Below are 19,879 nucleotides of genomic sequence, written 5' to 3'. Positions count from 1 at the left end.
CATTACTCAGCGTCCCCTGGTACAAACACATCTGGATCTGAAATCTCATCTGGACCATCGCCTTGCATGCATCTGTTTGCTGCAAATCTGGCTTTCAAAAACAACTTGAAGAGGATACAGCGTGAAGCTCAAGAGCCCTCATCATCACCACACATGTGGAACATCAATGTAGTTTCAATCTGCAAAGTGGGAAACAATGACATCCGTGGACTGGGAGAGTGTTTTTACACCTGCTTGGCTGCTGTGCACAGGAACAGACACATTTTTTTACACTACAGTATGAAACTGTTCCCTCTGTAGATGAGACCCACTTGTAATAAGACCAGGTCCAGTTCATTCATACCATTTATTAGACTATATCTGTCCAGATGGAGAGTATAAAACCTGCAACAGTATGTTGGAAAGTTTATAAACTATTATACTATTAAACTACTATATAATATTAACTTCTTCAAAAGCAGCTGATTAAACACGAGTTTCCTGGTTTATGATGGAAAAACTGGTGTTGAAATACTATTCACTTAATTTAAATGAATCAATAGCATGTGCCATACTGCCCTCATCTGAGGCTCATTGGTATTGCAGCTACACTACAGTTTTATGTTGCCCTATAACCCACATGTTGTTTTACAATATTTGACACCAAGTCAAAGCACATTTTTCTTAATTGATTTTTTCACAATTTCATATCTAGTTGCCCTGAAATAGGCAATGGTTAACAGAGAGCCTTGAGCTAAAACATGTTTTTATTTGAGCTCCTTCTTTTTTTCTGACTGTTTATAAATTGATTTTGCACTTGCACCAGTAAGGCAGCATTTTCTTCAAGCTTTGTGTTGGCAACAATTCAGCTGAATTCTTCTTTTGTGCCATAATGACTGCACCACTTGGTGGCACTTTTCTCTAAGTATTTGCATCCTGAACACTATTTGAAAAGAAAGTTCAGTCATCCAATAACAATTCCAACTAATATTATTATCATCTCCTGACTGATTCTGGATCCCCAAGGCCTTTTCACTCGAAACCCAACAACCCAAAGATCTTTACACAAAAAATGATTCTGTAAGGTCTGAAATACTTGTACTTTACTTCAGTATTTCCATTTCATGCAACCTCTGCTTTATTACATTTCAGAAGCAAATAGTGTACTTTTTACTGTGCTGCATTACCATGACAGCCATACACACAAAATCTATACACCATTCCATAAAAAAGATGCATAATTGTAAAGTAAATTACCCCACATTATGTAACTTTTTAATGAACTCAAGCTACAACATTAAAATGTTACTTATCAGTTGTTACAATGCCATAATATACTAATACTGATACTAATATAACACAAGGGCCATTCTACCTGCATAATGAGTGCTTTTTGGTACAATATGTACATTTTGTTTATAGGTTTCTGTGACTTTTTCTAGAAAAAAACATTTTTGACCCTACTAGGACCTCTACTTGCCGTGGAGCATTGTCGTGTCATGTCATAGCAGAAAGAAAAGACACACAGGTGTATCTAATTAACTGTGGCTGCATCTGATTTAAGTGCATCTGTTTCAAGGCACTGTATTGTTCAAGCCAAGCTCACTGGCATGGCGTGCTGTCACACCTAAATGGAACAGAGGGATTGTTAATGTTATTAGTTCCACCTGTGCTTTTCCTGCTGTGACAAGTCAAAATATCTGCTGTGATGACCTAAGTGAAGGATCTGAATATTTCTTCTATAGGCAGCTTTTATAGTGTTTGAGCAAGCATGCTTTCATGCCATAGTACACTGGTACAATACGGTGGATCCTTCCCTGTGTCCATTGCAGAAAAACTTGTTTCTCACTGACCTATCAAGAACAGCAACAGCTCTATGATCCAAAAGATACAACCACTAGTCTACATATTGCTTTAGTTTTGGTTATTTCCTCATATGTTTCTTGTGATTAACACAGATTAAGGTCATGTAACATTATCAACAAGTTTTAAACAGCAGATAGAAATAAATAATGAATATCATCTGCACTTGCAATAGAGAAAATAGTGAAACAATGTCACATTTAATTTTACATAGAGTTCTGATTTTAATATTACATGTTTTCCACTTGACTTCTGTTCAAATTTGATCTCCGTTTTAGAGGAGTTCTCTACTGTCACTGCAGTTTTGTTACAAAAAGTAAATACAGTCGAGGAAAGAAAATAGGAAAAAGAGGCCCATTTCTCTGGGCAACTTCCTTGTTAGTGTTGCCATGGTGACCAACGATGAATTCGTTGAAGTCCCGCCCTTCAAGTTTGCCCAGTCAGTGCTCAGTCAAATTCCTGCACTGACACAACAGTTGACACTTGTAAACAGTGAGGTTAAAAGCGGATAAGGCTGATACAGAGCAAGTCCAAACTGAATTCTCAGTTTTCATTCACTGGTACGTACCTATATCTTTTGTTCCCCGACAGTCTGCTTACTTACTACACCAGTATTCAGTTTAGCTTAATTAACCTGACAGTCTGCTGTCTGCCCTTGTTGTTGTTGCTCGCCTACAACTACTAGCGTTACCTGCTGAATGCTCCTGTATGATGTCTTTTACAGGTAGCGAAGGTTAATTTAGTGTATGTAAAAGCTTTATTTACACAATTCTACAATGTCAAACCTTTGTCGCAGGAAGTTTCACAATAGAGGAAAGTGCGCTTATCAGGAAGGAAGTGCGTTTTATCTTTTCACACGTGTTGTATGTTTAACTTGTTTGCGCTTAAGTTAACTGACTATTGTCTTCTGTCACTTGTAGCTTTTCCTTATCAGTATGAGTACGTCATGCGTGTGCATGCCATTAAACTATCAGCTTATTGTTCAGGCATTTGTGATTTAACAGTTGGCTGAGTGCTTGTCATGTGTACTGTTATACACATGACAATCTGGAAAAACTATATATATTGGTATAGTTCTTAAAAGACTACTCAGTTGTTGCGGATGATTGTTGTGGAAATGGCCGTGACCTCCTCTCCAGGAAGTGGAGTAAAGTGTAATTGGCGACTTGACTCGTTAAACCTGAAATACCCTCAGCGTTGCAGGTGGATGTATAGTTGGATTTAACCTCAATACCTTCTGAGCAACATCATCTTTCAGCAGATTCCATGTGCTGTGCTGGACATGTCTTGGGCCAAGCTACTGTATATGAAAACCTGTTGATACTAAATGAGAAGATGACCGGCTGTAGTTAGGGATGGTCTGGTCACAAAACAGCAAAATAATATGATTCAAAATTATATAAGAGATTTTCTTTTTTTCTCTTTAATAAGTCAACAATGGTAACTCTGTAGGAGACATAATATAGTGGTGGTGATAGTTGGGGGGGTGGGGGGACAGGCATCAAACATGCGGGAAAGCCTCCTACTGTGTTTCCTTCTCAATAGCTCTGTTATCTGTCATCATGGACACTTCAAGCCTCATCCCACACACACACACACACACACACACACACGCAGTATAGTCCAGTAAGTTATAATGACTCATTCTTATGAGTCCCAGTTATGTGTTTTTTGTGTTTTAAGCATGATCCATATGAGGCAGCCTATTTATGTCTCCTGTGTTCAGCTTCATCAGGTCATAGAACATTGACATTGTTGACTGTAGCTTTCCTAAATCATATGGCTGTTGTGAGAAGTGACACGAAGTGACTTCTGTTAAGATTCTGCAACAGATACTAAACGAGTTTCTTTTGCAGAATCATGTTGTGGTCAGGAGCATAGGCCACAAGCTAAATGTGTCTCTCTGTAGTCCTGACCACAGAGTCAGTGTCTCTTTAGAATGCAGATTATGAGTGTGCAACCTCTGTATGCAGGTTGACATAAAAAAACAAAAGTGTGTAAAAAAAACCAAGTGTGTTAAACCCATTTGTACGTCATATGTACAGCCTGTTAACCTTCCAATATTTTCATGCTTTTTAGTTCATTTGTTTCGCTTTTAACACAGTTTTAGTTTCTGTTTGAACTTATTTGGCTTAGCAGTCAGTAGCTGGTGTAGCTCTACCAGCTGTGCTCAGTGCTGAGCTCATGTCAAACACTAAAACAGATAAGGTAACTGTATGCAAACCAGTAAGGTCCAGCAGTTTTTTAAAAACTACAGATCATAGTCAAACAGGAAATAGTTCAGCGTCACCCTTTCTCTCACTGTGTCTAAATAATCAAGAGTTCCTTTTTTTGTAATATACGTTTTTTTATACTCTTCATACAGTATTCCCCAAACATATAACTGAGTAGAATGTAGTAAAGTTAGAAAAAAAAAAACAGAGGTCCACATGTGATCTTTGGGAACAATGTCTATCCATGGATTAACAAATTGCTGTTTTTCTTATTTGATATCCAACTCTAGTCTTAGGTCATTGACCACCTGTTTCAACACACTTGCAGAGTTTAAACAAAGTAACCGTGAAACCTTCTCTGGCTTCTAGTCAATAAGATAGTCTGTAGAGATTAGACAATATTATGTATCATTGTGTGCCAGAGGACAGAAACACTACATCATTCTTTCCAAACTGAAATTCACCTTAGTTCCCTTTCTTATTTCCTTTCTCATGCTCTCATGAGTCTGTTGCTTGCTGTGGGTTTGTGACTTTCCTCGTGAAGTTTGTCACGCTTACAAGATGTTGCACAATGTTTCGGCTTAAATTTCCAAGCATGACGTATTCAGAAATACCAAATATTCAATATAGAAACATGCCCATTTGTTAAAATGTTGAGACCAGTAAAATGTCTACAGTTATTTTCAATTAACTCTCTTAATTTCCCCAAATGTTTTAATAGAAATAAAGGTTTTCATCATTTTAATTCAATAGTTTTAAGTATTTTAGAGATTTTTCCTCTAAGTCTGTGTTAAATTAAATGTCTTGCTTTAATTGGCAGTGCCAGAGTTTGAAGGTGTGTGTATTTCTGTGTGTGTCTTCACTTTGTCTCTGACTCTGTCCTTCCACCTGCCTACATGCATGTTAGTTTTTTCCTGTCTGTCTAATACCAGTCCCACATATCTACATTTGCATGGGTCAACACACACACGCACACACACACACACAACCAAAGTGTCTGCTCTGTTCATGAATCGACCATGCCAACTCATGATGCACAACATCCCAGGTTTAGAAGAAGGCGCTCTTCCAAACCAGTGCACAAAGACCTGCAGCCTGCATGCAACCCACCACTAAGTGAGTTATATCAGTCAATATTTCCAGGCAGACAGGACCCTCCTCGTCATACCACAACTTTCTTTTCAGTTTTGGGCTTACTTGTCAAATTAAATTAGTCTCAGCAAGGGCCATCACCCCCTGAACTGAAGAAGAAGAGCAGCTGTTATTCTGGATGTACAGCACACAGCGGGCCATGTTTAGCATTGAACAACAATATCTAAAGCAGACTGATATCTGTGTGTGAGAGACACTGGCAAAAAGAAAGAGAAAAACAATAATAAACATACAGGATTGCATAATGTAATATGAAAGATAAAGATTGTTTCTGTACTGTGAATGCATAATTACCACATATAATAATAACCTAATAAAAACTGAATTAAGGTACCCTTCTTGAGCATATATCCTGTAATCATATTCTCTTAGGGATGTCCTTTTAATGTGTTTCTGAGTTGTTAATGTGCTGGAGTAATGGTGATGTATCTATTATTTTAGGTTCAAATATTGCCTCCTTTTATAGACTTTACATTTAGTACAATAATATGTTTTTGATGCAGTCCATATATTTGGAATATTGTTGTTATTAACTCTATTCTTTAGGAAATGGGCTGTACTTATTTAAACTGAAGACTCTCCTCCTGTCTCTCTCCTAGGTTTCATCGACTAATTAAAGAGGTGGTTGCTAAGAGATGACAATCGGTGACATTGGTAAAAACCTCTGATGCACAGCAGCCTGAAGCTCGACTTCTCCAGGATCTCTTTCCTCCACACCTCTCTCTGTACCTGGCTCATGTGAAGCACGCGGGGAAACGCTCTTAAACCAACGGACTCACAAACACCATGGCGGCTTTCACTGCTACCTCTGCCGTCACCAGTACCACGACCACCACAGTGGCCCGAACTGCATGGCAAAGGCAAGGAAGTGGCGAAGGGGCGGGAAAATGTGAGAGTGACTGGAAGAAGAGTGAAAATGTGGGACAAAACACTATCCTGGAGAAAACCCACGAGTTTTTCCAGATCTGTGACATCGAGAGCAAAGGCTTCATCACCCGACGTGACATGCAGGTGAGGTTGCTGATACAAGTATGACAGCCATGGATATACTGATCTCCAATGTCATGATGAAATGTGAAGACTGATCTTTGATGCATATAAATGAATTAAAATGAGAGAATTTAGCATTATGTTACACAGTTTTTGTTCCTAGGTAGGTACTATTATTTCCTAATTGCTTATGCCTTCAAAGTATAGAAAACGGCTTTCATTTCCTTTTGCACATTTTCATTCAAATAAGGTCAGAAAAAACAACATGTGAATCAAATTAACATGTACTTATACTAAAGTAATACAAAAGTGGCAGAAGCAGAGCCCATCCCGATGGGTGAAGAAGCTGTAAAAAGTTAGGTGACACTTCCTCTGATCTGCGACTTGCACGCTTTCATCTAACAAGTTCCACTGCTTGAGCCTAGACATCAGAATGTCAGCATTGGACCCTGTGAGACCAAGATCTCTGATCAAGTTGTTGAGGTCTTTTTGGTTGGGGTAGTATGGGTTTCTGAACTGGTGGGCTTAAGGCCCTGTATTTATGCTACTGTTTATATTACTGGGAAGTTCTAGAAATTTCTATATCAGCTACTCAGCACTGAATCTATCTGGAATGTTCTGGAAAATAGGTACATTTCAAAACATCCCTGTCCTGGTCACAAAAACAAAGTGTGAAGGGAATAATCACCATTTTCTATACTTTTTAGGCATTATAAGAAAATAACACTTCCTACCCAGGAACAAGTTAAAATGTGTTACACAGTGTAATTTTACACACATGACAATTATACATTTGGTGGCATTTTAATCTGTGAAAAAATAGACACGTCACTACCTTTAATCACTTGTGTACACCTTACCAACAAAGTATCAGCGCTGTATCACCAATTATTAGCATCCACAGTGAACAGAACATCAAATTCACATTTTCATAATTTTCCAAGATTACAAGTCCCTATTCATGCAGAATGGGCAATTCAAGGTGGGTCTGTGCTCTCATTAATGATGTCGAACAGGACACAGATAGAACATGTGCATCTTATTCAAAGCACCATAAAAGAGACTGAAAGGGGGATGCAGTGAGAGACAAGCACAGAGAGCCATGCGGACGCTTTGTCATACAACTCCTCCACTGGCATTATTGTGCAGATTCACTTGCCCCTCAGATATTCATCCCTGCCGTGGCTAATCCTTTGATGAAGCACTTGTAGGCTCTCGCTCAGAGGAGCATAAATACATAGAAGATAAGCTTTGATGTGTGTTTATGATAATGGATTGGAAATTAGCTGGCTAGCAAGACTGGGGATCAGTCCTTCTCACCACTTTTTTTATATGACAGTATTTATATGACAGCCTGTACTGATGAGTACTTAAAGCAGCACTTTTATTTGTTTTACTCTTCACATTCATCCGTCAAAGTCTGTACATGATGTAACAAGCTAAATAGTGACACTGCTTACATTTATTTTCAGTCACAATATTTTCATTGGTTCTTCACAGCTTAAAAGTACATTTCACACTATGTCCACTAACAGGGAAGCTCTACAACTGTTGTGTCTGCTGACATAAGGGATGTGTTCTGCCCAGATAACAGATTTTACAAGAGCAGCTGGTAGTCTTACATAGATGCTGTCCTTTCCCTGTCCCTCCCCTGGATTGTTTGGGTGGCCTCAGTCAACATTTGGAGCCATGTAAACACGGCATAAAACCAAGCTGCTTACAGAGGTGTGGCTGTGTTGGCTGTTCTTGAAAATGGTCCAGCGTTTACTGTCATGATCACAAGGTTCTCATTCTGGCATGTACCTTTGGATTAACCCCTTGTATAAGGAGCAGCTGTCACTCCTCCCCTCTCAAGTAGTGTCTCAGTCAACTTAAAATATTCAGTTAAAGGGTCCTTGATAATATCTTGAGCCACTATGCGTTCCAGTGGGGCTGCTCAGTGGTCAATCATTGAATACTGTAGCTGCACTGGGAAGATACCAGGTGTTAATGTGTTAAACTGCACAAGTGTGAAGCTTAGAGTTGCTGAAGAGTGTGCATGTGCCTTAAATGTTTTCTGGTTTAATTAAGAATGAGGAAAGAGGTTGTTTATAGTGTAACTTGCATCCTGTGTCATTAGAACTAAATTAGTCTAATATAGTCAGGCGGGTTTAAAACTGTAGAGGAAAGAACCACCAACTGTTCCGTTGCACATAATGACCCGTGGACAAATGACTGTCCTCAAGTAGCAGTTGTTATAGCTACAGTATAGTTAATGTCCTTGACGCTCTGTTCTTGCCAATAGCAGCTGTTTTGTGTCTTTTAAATAGAGGCTGAACGGCGAGCTCCCTCTCAGTGCGGAGGAGTTGGAGAACGTATTTGATACCCTTGATTCTGACAGCAACGGATATCTTACCCTTGACGAGTTCTCCTCCGGCTTTAGTACGTTCTCCATCTGTCTCTACTTTAAAAAATTGCTACAAGTATTGTCAGTATGGGTAGTCTGATGTTTCAATTTTAGACCTAAGCTCTTGATTTTTCTAGGTGAGTTTTTATTTGGCCGAACGATTTCTGTAGAAGAAGGCATGGGGGAGAAAAACTACAGTAAAAACTCGCCAGAGGTGCTGTACCAGTCCCAGTGGGAGGAGAGGCTGGCAACCTCAGAGGATGAAGAGGAGAAACATTTTTGCATGCTTATGGAGAGCCTCGGAGCCAACAGTGTTTTTGAAGAGTGAGTACTGTATGTGTGTAAGAGACCGCTTGTGGTTACCGCCTGTGTTCTTACGTCAACTTCATATCTTTGAACACTTTGTCTACTTTAAGTCTACACAATAACGTCTGAAACTATAATCAGCTGTGCAAACTAAACAAGAGTTGGAAGGTTCCATTCTCAAGCAAAGCTGTTCCTGTGTTCCCTTTCTGAGTGTGACTGCTTGAAATTCAACTCTATTTAACAGGATTGCATTTGAAATATCAAAATTTTGTACTAAACATTAGTATTTATGAAGAGGTTTCACTTCCAGAAAACAGACACACTTATCTGAGTCATTCTTGTTAACTTTCTTTGCATTGGTATTTCACACAATATTAACTGGCCATTAGTAACTATAGTTGAGGTCTGTTAAGACAATTCAAGTCAAGTCAGTTTTTATTTATGTAGCCCAATATCACATATCACAATTTTTTCCTCAGAGGGCTTTACAATCTGTACAGCAATACAACATCCCTTATCTTTAGATCCTCAATTCAAATAAGGATCCCCCCCATTAAAAAAAAAAAAAAAAAAAAAAACATTACTGGGGAAAAATTTTAAGAAACCTCAGGAAAAGCAACAGGAGAGGATCCCTTTTCCAGGACGGACTGACTTACAATAGATGTCACTCAGACAATGACTGAGTGAAAGATATATGATAACAGGATCTTATGAAATGCATGACTAGACTCACCTTTAGCAAACAACTCCGACTCAATAAAAAGTGAACAGTAGTGGAGGTGGATGCCAGATTTACACATCCTATTGGCTTCCGCCTACCAGGCTAGAGCCGAAGATGAAAGATGACATTTCAGATCACATCAGTTTGTGCAGCACTAACTTACATCGATCTTGGCCAGACTTTAAGGATAAGTATTTGTAACTATTTAAAAGTTGTCCACGGATTTGTTTGACTTTCCTTAACTTAGGGAGGCACATGAGGCACATGTTATTGTTTCTTGTGGAAACATGAATTCCATAATTATTACATTTCCTTTCATCACCTTCATCACCTTCCTTCATGTTTTTACCGTCTCAAAACTGATTTTAATGTTCATTTCAATATGTCAATCATTGTTTCTATTCAGTGTTTTGTTTTCACTTTCAGTACATACACACTTTCTCATTCAAGGTAATGGGAAGGTGTGTCCAAACTTTTGACTGGTATTATATGCAGTTATGACAATAGTGTCAGATTTTTCTATAAGAATAAATGGATTTTTCAAGAATATCTTGACCTCCTAAAACCAATTTCGGGGTTTCAGCCAATACACCACTATAAACTGGTTCCTGAACTGCTGTTTCTATGTATGTCATTCTGCTGGATTGACGCTCTAATCACTACCTATTTCTTTCATTATCCTCACCACCTTGTTTCTATTTGTCTTCTAAAAAATGATTGCAAATTCCTAGCTAAGTGAAACCATATTACAAAGAATGAAAATAAACAAATTGTCTGTGATGCTGCGCTTATCTACATCTGCTCCTTCATTTTTTATCCCATCAGTCCTGCTGAGGTGCGCAGTTTGTGGGCCCAGCTGCGCCGGGATGAACCGCACCTTTTATCCAATTTTGAGGACTTCTTGGCCAGAGTGACATCCCAGATCATAGAGGCAAACCAGGAGAAGAGGGATATGGAGAGTGCTCTTAAAAGGTCAGGGGACATCTTTGTATCTTTGATTATCAACATGAAAGGTTGTTTATATTCTCAGGTCTCCACTGAGGAGCATTTGGCTGACTAAAGATGAGCTCTGAAGAGGCTCCTGAATTAATTTGTGCATATCATTTAAAGAAGATACTTCAATGTAGTCCTGTCTTACCAATATTTGTCTTAATGCTTCAAGCTGTTGAATGCTGACATTTAAAGATATGTGTGTTAATTTAGTAAATTATCTCAATTTTATCCATATAGGAAAGCAGCAACACACGATGATGAGATCAAGCACCTGTATGAAGAAATGGAGCAGCAAATAAAAAATGAAAAAGACAGAATTGTGCTGCAGGTACATATTTTTTAGGGATGTTGAACAAATTTTGTCACTGTCCATCAAATACTTTACGTCTCATTCTTCTCACCCTCATGCTTCGTTTTTGTGTTTCTCTTTTTGATTCCTGCACTAAAGGACTATGAGCGGTTTCTGTCTCGGAGTCAAGACCTGGAGTTGCAGCTGTCCAGTAAAGAGAAAGAGCTGGAACAGCTCTTTCAGAAACAGAGGAGGGTGAGTGAGGAACAACAAGAGATTCCCCATTTACACTGCTGTATTCCACCCTATGTCTATATTATACAGCATATTGGAAAGACGATACACTCACACTTCATAATTCCATAAGCAAATTCATCTGTCAGTGCAGCAACACATGTGAGACACAGATGACTGATAACAGATGCTGTAAAAAGCTAATAAAGTCATTTAGACTCATCAACATGCATGTTAAAATCTTCACATGACACTGATAAATCTCTATGCCCATTGCTTACTTGCCCATTGGATGACTGGGTTTACCTCCCAGTACTGGCACACTTAATGTTTAGAGGCAGAAAGGTACAGTATAGATATCAAAACATTACCTCAGTCCAACTTTTGTGAAAGACCTTGTGTAACAGTTTTATCAAATATAATCTAATCACTGATTAGATTGTATTTTATGAAACTGTAACATTAGTATTATATAAGTTCACTAGTATTAGTAATCACCGCTTCTCCTGTGAATTTCCGCAGTAGCAACAACAGCTTGTGTTAATACAGTAGATACTGATAGATGTTAATAGGCTCTGTCACACCTTCATTTACAGACTTGCACTCAGGCTTTTAAGGCTAATTAGTGAACTGAAATTGATTCCGGTCACGCCAACAAGGACACTTCTTTTCTTCACAGCCCTTCAGCGCCTCTAATTAATATGTCAGCTGTTAACCAAGTTGCTGTGTGTGTAGAAGAGTTATCCATACACAAGTATACAGTACAGGCTGGCACAGCATTCAGTATGTCTATGTTTACTATTGTCTCTTGTTAATGGGATTCATCTTACAAAAGTAGCAGCTTATTGGTATATGTTTAGAGGCCAACACAATAGTGTGTCCTTACATCACGGTGTCTCCTCGTGTTCACCCAATTACTATTGGTTAAAGGGCTCAATGTACAATTAACAGCCATACATTTTTAGAGCTGAGACCACAATGGTTGGTATAGATTGTGTGAATGTGTACCACTAGGAGTCGCCAAAGTCTCCAAAGAAGTTTTTATCTTCCTAAACACAGGGACTTAAAATTGATAAATACATTTCAGCTGTTACAGATTGTATTTATGTTGATGTGATCAGGGGCGTACTGGCTGACTGATTATTGAATAATACACATAATCCAATAATATCCAATATTTTTTTTTCTTTTTTGGTTGTTCTCCAGTTGGAACATCAGTGCCAGGAGCTTCACAGTGAACAACATGTGACCAAGGTGGAGAATGTGAAGCTCAAGCAGACAAATAATGAGCTAGCTCGGGAGCTGGACCACACCAGCCAAGAGCTGATATCAGCACAGGAGCAGCTGAGTCTGCTGCAGGAGCAGTCCACACGGCTTCACGAGGAGAAAGAGATGTGAGCTGTAGCAAGTCTTATTCAGGCTTCTTTATAACTCCAGGATTCATTATTTGACCTGTCTTCTTGGTTCATGCGCCTTGTTTAGGATCCAATTATGTTTTTGCTTCAAACACTTAGAGAAACAGTAAAACACACCACTATGATGAACTGGTATACTGAACATTTACCGTCATTCTATTAGAAAGAGAAGTCCTATGTTGGGATTTTCAAATGCTGTGATACTCTATATTGAAGAGAATAAGCAAGAAAGAGAGAGAGATAATGTGTGCCATACACTCTAGTCTAATAACTCATTTTTCATTCCTTTGCTCTAGGTTATATTATCTCAGTTTTTAATAAAGTGTAACTGTGTTTAGAGCATTAGTAATAACGGGTGCATTGTTGTTCAAAACAGGGAAATATACAGACTGACTGAGGGATTGCAGCGTGAGAGAGCGAGCCTTCTCAAGCAACTGGACCTGTTGAGGTATGGATCAGGAGAAAAATAGAATTACACCTGAGAGAATAACCACTTATACAGAAATGTAGCATTGATATTGGATGTGATGCTGCACTTTATGCTTTGTTTCTGTTGCTTTTATACTGCTCATTAAATGATGAGTTGTGTAGTCTGGCCCACAGTTTTGAAAGTCTAGTGGAAAAAATTTGTTTTTGTTTATTAGTTCTCTATATTCATGGCAGATGTTGTTTCACTCGGGTGAAAATAAAGTTTACCACAGCTGCTCACTGCTGGTTTAGTGCCAATACCTCAGTCGGTATTTCACCTCTTACTACTGCAGTGGTCACTGTGCAAAGCAAGACTGATTTGTTTCTTAGCTTCAAAACATTTTTAGAATAAATTTTGTTTGTTCCTTTGTTGAGCATTTTTTAAGCTCCTCAGAAATTCTTTGCTTAATGGTCAATTACTATTACTATTATTAATTCTACTTGGAAGCTGCTCATTCTACACTCTTCTACTTTTGGCCAACAATAGCAACCCCAGGTTCAGAGCTTCAAGATAGAACCTGCTTCTCTAACTTTTACTGACACCATCATGATTAGCAGCCTGAGGGAGAGCTGGATGTGTGAGGGCCATTATGGCTAGTAAACTGTTTAACAACAAACACATATCAAACAAGGCTTGGCATTCAAATTCATAATGAATTCAACCAGTTGCACAATGCTGAATTTTGCGTAATCGTTCAGTATTATGAAAAGACTTAAAGTTCTCATTCTGTCTTCAATATCTCTATTTATTTGTTGTATCCAGGGAAATGAACAAACATTTACGGGATGAAAAAGACATATGCTATCAGGTATGTGCTGTGTATTATGATGTAATTCATTCACTGTATTACTGAAATTTCCTGTCTGCACCGCATGTATCCTCTTTTTAAAGGTTGAAGGAATAGAAAAAGATGAAAATGATCACTAGAGTCCAGAACAGTCACCCCAAAATTTAGATTGAACTCTGTATCTTGTGCTGCAGTATGACTAAAAGCTTCATGTTTTGACTCTGCAGAAACCAAAGAACTGTAAGAAAACACCAGTTTTGCAGCAGAGGCCATTAATGAATGTTTTGAAACACACAAACACAAACATCTACAAAAGGTAAACGGTCACCTTGTGATACAGTAATACAAATTGAATCATTATTTGTTAAGACTGTGTCAAATGGAGTACAAGGCACAGTATTTACAGTATATGGCTTTGTTGGTATCATCAAATGTGCCCTGTTCTTACTAATTTGTATCTGCAGTGAGGAGGAGGAGGACCTGACCACCAGCTCTGTGAGGCAGAAGTTAGCCAATGGGTCATGCCAACCCTCTTGCCTGGAGGCGACAAGAGGGCACCTCCAGAGGATCATCTCCATCGAGGAGGACCACCTCCCACACTTGCTCCAGAATAGCTGTCAGGCTCAAATCCCACTTCAGGAGTGTAGTGAAGGAGAGGAAGCGTCAGACAATGAGGAGAATATAGACTTGGTGATGAGCGATATATATCCTTGTGCATCTTCTGCGCAACCACAACATTCAAAGGGAAATGTGGAAAAAAGGAAAACTCCCACCTCACCAAGGGGTCAGCCTGTTGGCAAGGAGACCAGCATAAATGTAAGCATGTGAATATGGTGATATGCTGTTTGTAAGGCATGTTTCTGTACTTCTAATTATGTAATCAACAATTAAGGACTACTGTGATGCTGTACACTTAAATTACTTTAAGTGTTTACATGATTATTCTTGCGTTGCAGAACGCTCTCCCTTTCCTCTGAGGTTTGTTTGGCACAGATGTTCAGTGAGAGGGCATCACTTGTTATTCATACTCTGTTGGTGCCTTCCTCACACAAAGAGGAGTCAGCAACTTGACTGAGTGTTCCCAGTACATCCCTCTAATCTCTACCCCATAATGCCTCTTTTTATTTAGGAGGAAGGTGGTCCGTCGCCGCCTGATCGCCTCTTCAAGATTGTTCTGGTGGGGAACTCTAGTGTAGGAAAGACCTCCCTACTTCAACGATTTTGTGACGACTGCTTCCGTCCAGGCACTTCTGCTACTGTGGGTGTGTAAAGTGCAGACACACACAATATGTCCCTTGTCAGTTCCTGTAAGCAAAGGCATTGAAACACCCAGCCATGTGGTTGACCTCAGGCTCTGTATGTGTTTGCCTACAAAGCACTTGAATGTACTGGTTGGTTTTAACAGTGAAAGCACAGCAGTGAAAAGTAAGACTACAAGGCTGAAATATTTTATATCGACTTGAGCTATGGCTAAGCATTAGTGCTAAACATTCTCATTAGCCTGTACACACTCCATACTGAATATGAGAATGACACACTCTCAAGGCCAATCTGAAAAAATGAAAAGCTGGCATTATGGTCTTGGTACACATCACATCAAAAAATGTTTTTTGTGGGGTTCATTGAAGAGTAAAAGTTAAGTTCATTCTTAAAGAAAACACCAAACTTAAAGGTGCAGTGTGTAGAATTAGAATTTAGTGGCATCTAGCAGCAGAAATGACAGAAATGGAATTTAATATTCATAAGTATGTTTTAATTACTGTATAATCACCTAAAAATAAGAATCATTGTGATTTCGTTACCTTGGAATGAGCCCTTTACATCTACATAGTCTGCCATGTTGCACCGCCATGTTTCTACAGTAGCCCAGAACGGACAAACCAAACACTGGCTCTAGACAGGGTCTTTTCCATTTTTCACGAGTTTCACGGCCACCGTAGGTTCTCCTACATGCGTGGAACAGGGCAGGGGGGTGTACTCAGGTGGTTTGCAATCTGCAACCTCACCACTAGATTCCACTAAATCTTACACACTTGTCCTTTAACACAACTGCAGAGCAATAAAAGAAATGTGCTACAGACTACTGACAAAGAGCTTCAATTAAGCCTTTGAAATTCTATTTCATGTGAGTATTTTAGAAGTAGCACAGTATTTCTTGCATTGTTTGTCTCAAGTAAAAAAATCCAGTGTCAGTTTTTCAGTTTCTTCCCTTGATCTGAGTATATGATATTCCAAAATGAGCATATTCTTGATTAAAATTGGTTACATTAAAAAATAATGTATCATCAATCACATAGATTCAGGTCATTGTGTAGATTTGCATATTGCACATTCGTACATAATTTTATAGTAAATTGTTGTTATGTGTTGTTGGCATGGTAATGTTAACAAGATTACTGATTTGATAAAACAGGTTGTGCTAAGTTTCATGTCTGTATGTGCAGGTATAGACTACAGTGTAAAGACAATAACTGTGGACAACAGTCAGGTGGCGCTGCAGATGTGGGATACAGCAGGACAGGAAAGGTGAGGTATCATCTCGTAAGGTGAAGGCAAAGAGATTTCTAATTTAAAATGTTACTCTAGTTCACACCTGTGCTACTTTAATAAGGTGAAATGTACTTGTTGAATGCTAAGAAGTTTCATGAAATCAAACAGTTTCCTTGTCTTTGGTAAAAATGTAAACACACCACACAGCTTTTCTATCTTTCCATGTGCCAAGTCATTCAGTAACATGGTGTTTTGAACTTAAAGCACTTCAGCAAGTTCTCATATGAAAGCATTATTCCTCTGTTTTTACAAGTTGAATAGATCCAAAGAACAGAGGGAGTTTTCAGGGATTTTTCTAAGTGTCAGTGAAAATAAAATACTTCCTCCTTCTCCCTCAGGTATCGAAGCATCACCAAACAATTCTTTCGCAAGGCTGATGGTGTGGTTGTGATGTATGACATCACAGCTGAGCAGAGCTTCACAGCTGTCAGACAGTGGCTGACAAGTGTAAAGGTAAGACAGTAACAGTCTCCCAGTCACTGCTTCACACATTTTTCACAGGAATTCCACAAAATATCCATATTATATCCAATATTATTATTTATTTCATATATTCAACAAAAGAAATATCAGGCAAAGGTTTTTGTTTAACTTTCTGTTTGCAGTTGTTGTGCTCTTTTGATTTGGCTATATGTTATGGACCATTAATATTTTTCACAGTATATTAATGTAGAAAATATTGGGCTAATACTGTAAAGGTTAATTGTTAACAGTAATTATTCTGTACACTGCTGGCTGGTTTCCCACTGGGGAGCTGAGAGCAACAGGGAAGCTCAGCCTTTTAACTGCGATGCTGTTATGTTGAGTTTCTTTAAGTCTGCAATCTCTCCTCTTCCTGTACAGGAGGGTGCAGGCGAAGACATAACCATTATGCTCTTGGGAAACAAAACGGACAAGGAGATTGAGAGACAAGTTGAGAAAGGAGTGGGCGAAAGGCTGGCCAAGGTGACTGTTTATTTAGTTTTAATAAATGAAAGAAACATGATGATTGTTGAATTGAGAGAGTTTTAACTCCTGTATGATTCTGAGGGTGTTTTATCTTCTTCTTTTTTTTCTTTGTGTTTTATTCTTCTAGTCTCTGGTGTGTACTGTAGTTGCTATGGAGATCAGAAAGAATCATGTGAACCAATATTGTTACATAAGAAACTTTGCTTTCTCTCTTTCAAATATTAATGCAGAGTATGGTCTCAGTTGGCCCACCGTGATCAATGTGCTGTAAAAGCTGAAATTGCTCAGACACACTGTTTGTTTCAGACAGAGCAGTGTTTCTCTTTTGTGGTAATAATAGCCATCATCATCATCATCATTTTGGCTCTTTTTCAGGACTGCCAGATGACTTTCTATGAGTGCAGTGCATGTTCTGGACACAATGTGGTAGAGTCCATGGTTCATTTGGCCAGGTGAGCAAAAGTAAAGTCCTTTGTGTGTGAATTTATCCAACAGGAAAAGAAAACAAAAGAATCAGGAATGTGTCACAACTGTCTGCTGAAATAGCTCTCAAAGTGAGATTTGTGGTTTGTACTGAAATAAGGCAATTCACACAGAGCCACATGTTTAATTTGTTCTGTGCTGGAGGCGCAAAGGACCTTGTCTTATCAGCCGATTACGGGGAGCAAACAGAGAGAAGTGAAAAGATCTGCCATTGTTGTGAAGTAAAAAAATCAAACCTTCATGTTACTGTCTAAACCATATTTCGTCTCCTCTTTGTGTGCGATGTACAGTTACTTTATTTCATTTAGACAGGTATAGTCCATTGCACTGCTCTGTCAGTAATCTATCTATTATATCTATCTATTATTGACATTTGCAAAAAATAACCATACTGCACTGTTGCAAATGTAAGTAGCATTACAGTTTGACTCGACATTATGGTTCTCCTCTTGGGGTTATCCATGCTGTGACGATAGAGCAAAACAGCATTTAATACACAGCAGCATGACAAAAAAATATTAAATAACCATTCAGGGTTTAAACAGACCTGATGCAGATGGAGCAGGACTGAAGCAGGTGCAGGTTGGGATGCAGTAGCAGCCGCAAAACATCACTTTTCAAAGCAACCGGACACAAAGGACACAAGACATCAGCATGTACAGTACACCCAGGTGTTGTGCCAGAACTGATTCATTTGTTTATGCCTCATTATGTTTCTTAGAATTCTGAAAGAGCAAGAGGACAGAGAGAAAGAGAAGACTGTCCAGCTGGTCAGCAGCCCCGCAGAGAAGAAGAGATCCTGCTGCTAACAGATAAAAAAAAAACACACACACACACAGTAGCACTACTATTTACTAAGATACACAACGTCAAAATGTGACCACATTATTCTGAATAGCAGCACAACTTCTTCTCACCCAGTCTTCACCTTGCAGGGTAAAGTCTACACCAGAGTGAATACTGTCATGTGTCACAGATGTTATTGCACTATTATGAATAGTCTACTATAAATTATTTCCCAAATTAGTTGCAATTTTAATTCTCCAAATAATAATAATGTAAGCTAAGTTCAAATATTACCTTTCAGGGATAGATATAGGAATCAGCAATCAAAAAACTGAATCCTTTTTGAGTCAAACTAAGACTTTATCATTTTTTAAATGTTGGATATTCCTTCAAACTTTGACTACTGTAACTCCTAAATATTTATGACTTCCGAAAGCCTTTTTATCTGTCACATGTGGACTTTTTACTGTATGTATTATTCATTCAGTGTTATGAGTACATTTTTAGCTATGTTGCTTTCTCACCTTTTGTAGTACACACACATATGTTGGACACAATAACATGAACACCTATGAGTTATAATCCAATCTTGTGTAGTTCTGTTGTAAACCCTACATTTTGAAGCTTTTGGTGTTCAAAGATTGTTTAATGATGTGTTGATTCATCTCTGTGTTATCTATTAGGGCCCAGATTAGTTGTGGTGTTATGTGGCATTGCTGGATGTGGCACACATGTCTCAGTTTCTTCACCTGCTGATCCTGTAGTCAAATCAATACCTCTCAGACACACAACTGAACAATATTAGCTTAAATGTAGTATTTGTTGCAAGGTATTTTATTTTATTTTACAGGTGTTTATGTTATTTTGTCCATCCTCTGAATATTGTAATTTGATTTGCAATTCTGTGTTGTTGTTGTGACAATACTGAAGGTTGGTGGGCTAGCTGAGCATTTTGTTGGGGGTTTTCTTAGTTGTGTGTACTATTTTAAGAGCCAGACAATAATACAGAAAATTATTTCTCTCCAAGGGACCAAATGAGGTTTAGTGCACAAAATATTTATTTCAGATCATCTTAATCTGTGTGCCAAGTATTTTATGAAAATGATGTCACAGCAACATGTAACATGTTAAGTAAGTTATGTAATCTGTATGTTACAAGAAGGAGTTCAGATTCTATTGTTTGGCATTGCACTATAGTCACTTATAGTGATTCACTACTGCCAGTGTCTTGCACGTCACTTTAATGTATACACAGAAATGTAAATAGCATAAAACAAATAAATAGATAAATAATTGTTGCTGTTAATATAATTTG

At 38.4% G+C, this 19,879-nt stretch overlaps 1 protein-coding gene across 2 annotated transcripts; it reads left to right on the top strand.

Moving 5' to 3' along the window:
* The first annotated feature begins 2,273 nt into the window (after positions 1–2,273).
* On the top strand, positions 2,274–19,859 carry cracr2aa (calcium release activated channel regulator 2Aa). 2 transcript variants are annotated; one of them, XM_042412445.1, is made up of 18 exons: positions 2,274–2,402; positions 5,807–6,218; positions 8,507–8,618; positions 8,721–8,907; positions 10,436–10,582; positions 10,841–10,931; positions 11,052–11,147; positions 12,333–12,520; positions 12,918–12,989; positions 13,773–13,818; positions 14,025–14,113; positions 14,262–14,613; positions 14,927–15,059; positions 16,242–16,323; positions 16,686–16,800; positions 17,191–17,292; positions 17,671–17,747; positions 18,500–19,859. In XM_042412445.1, the coding sequence occupies exons 2-18, from the start codon at positions 5,994–5,996 to the stop codon at positions 18,585–18,587; spliced, it is 2,202 nt and encodes a 733-aa protein (XP_042268379.1). In that variant the 5' UTR covers positions 2,274–2,402; positions 5,807–5,993; the 3' UTR covers positions 18,588–19,859. The 2 variants fall into 2 exon arrangements, with proteins under 2 accessions (XP_042268379.1, XP_042268380.1); XM_042412446.1 differs by lacking the exons at positions 2,274–2,402; positions 8,507–8,618; positions 8,721–8,907 and having other exon boundaries at positions 6,031–6,218.
* Positions 19,860–19,879: the final 20 nt, after the last annotated feature.

This window comes from Thunnus maccoyii, chromosome 5 (assembly GCF_910596095.1).
Source record: "Thunnus maccoyii chromosome 5, fThuMac1.1, whole genome shotgun sequence".
Taxonomy (NCBI): domain Eukaryota; kingdom Metazoa; phylum Chordata; class Actinopteri; order Scombriformes; family Scombridae; genus Thunnus; species Thunnus maccoyii.
Note: the sequence above shows the minus strand (reverse complement) of the source record. Positions and strands in the feature narration are given on the sequence as shown.

Excerpts from the sequence above, each read along its gene's own strand:
- cracr2aa (XM_042412445.1), top strand. The coding sequence starts at position 5,994 with ATGGCGGCTTTCACTGCTACCTCTGCCGTCACCAGTACCACGACCACC. Across the intron at positions 14,614-14,926 it reads GCAAGGAGACCAGCATAAAT|GAGGAAGGTGGTCCGTCGCC; the intron begins GTAAGCATGTGA and ends CTTTTTATTTAG. Across the intron at positions 17,748-18,499 it reads TCCATGGTTCATTTGGCCAG|AATTCTGAAAGAGCAAGAGG; the intron begins GTGAGCAAAAGT and ends TATGTTTCTTAG.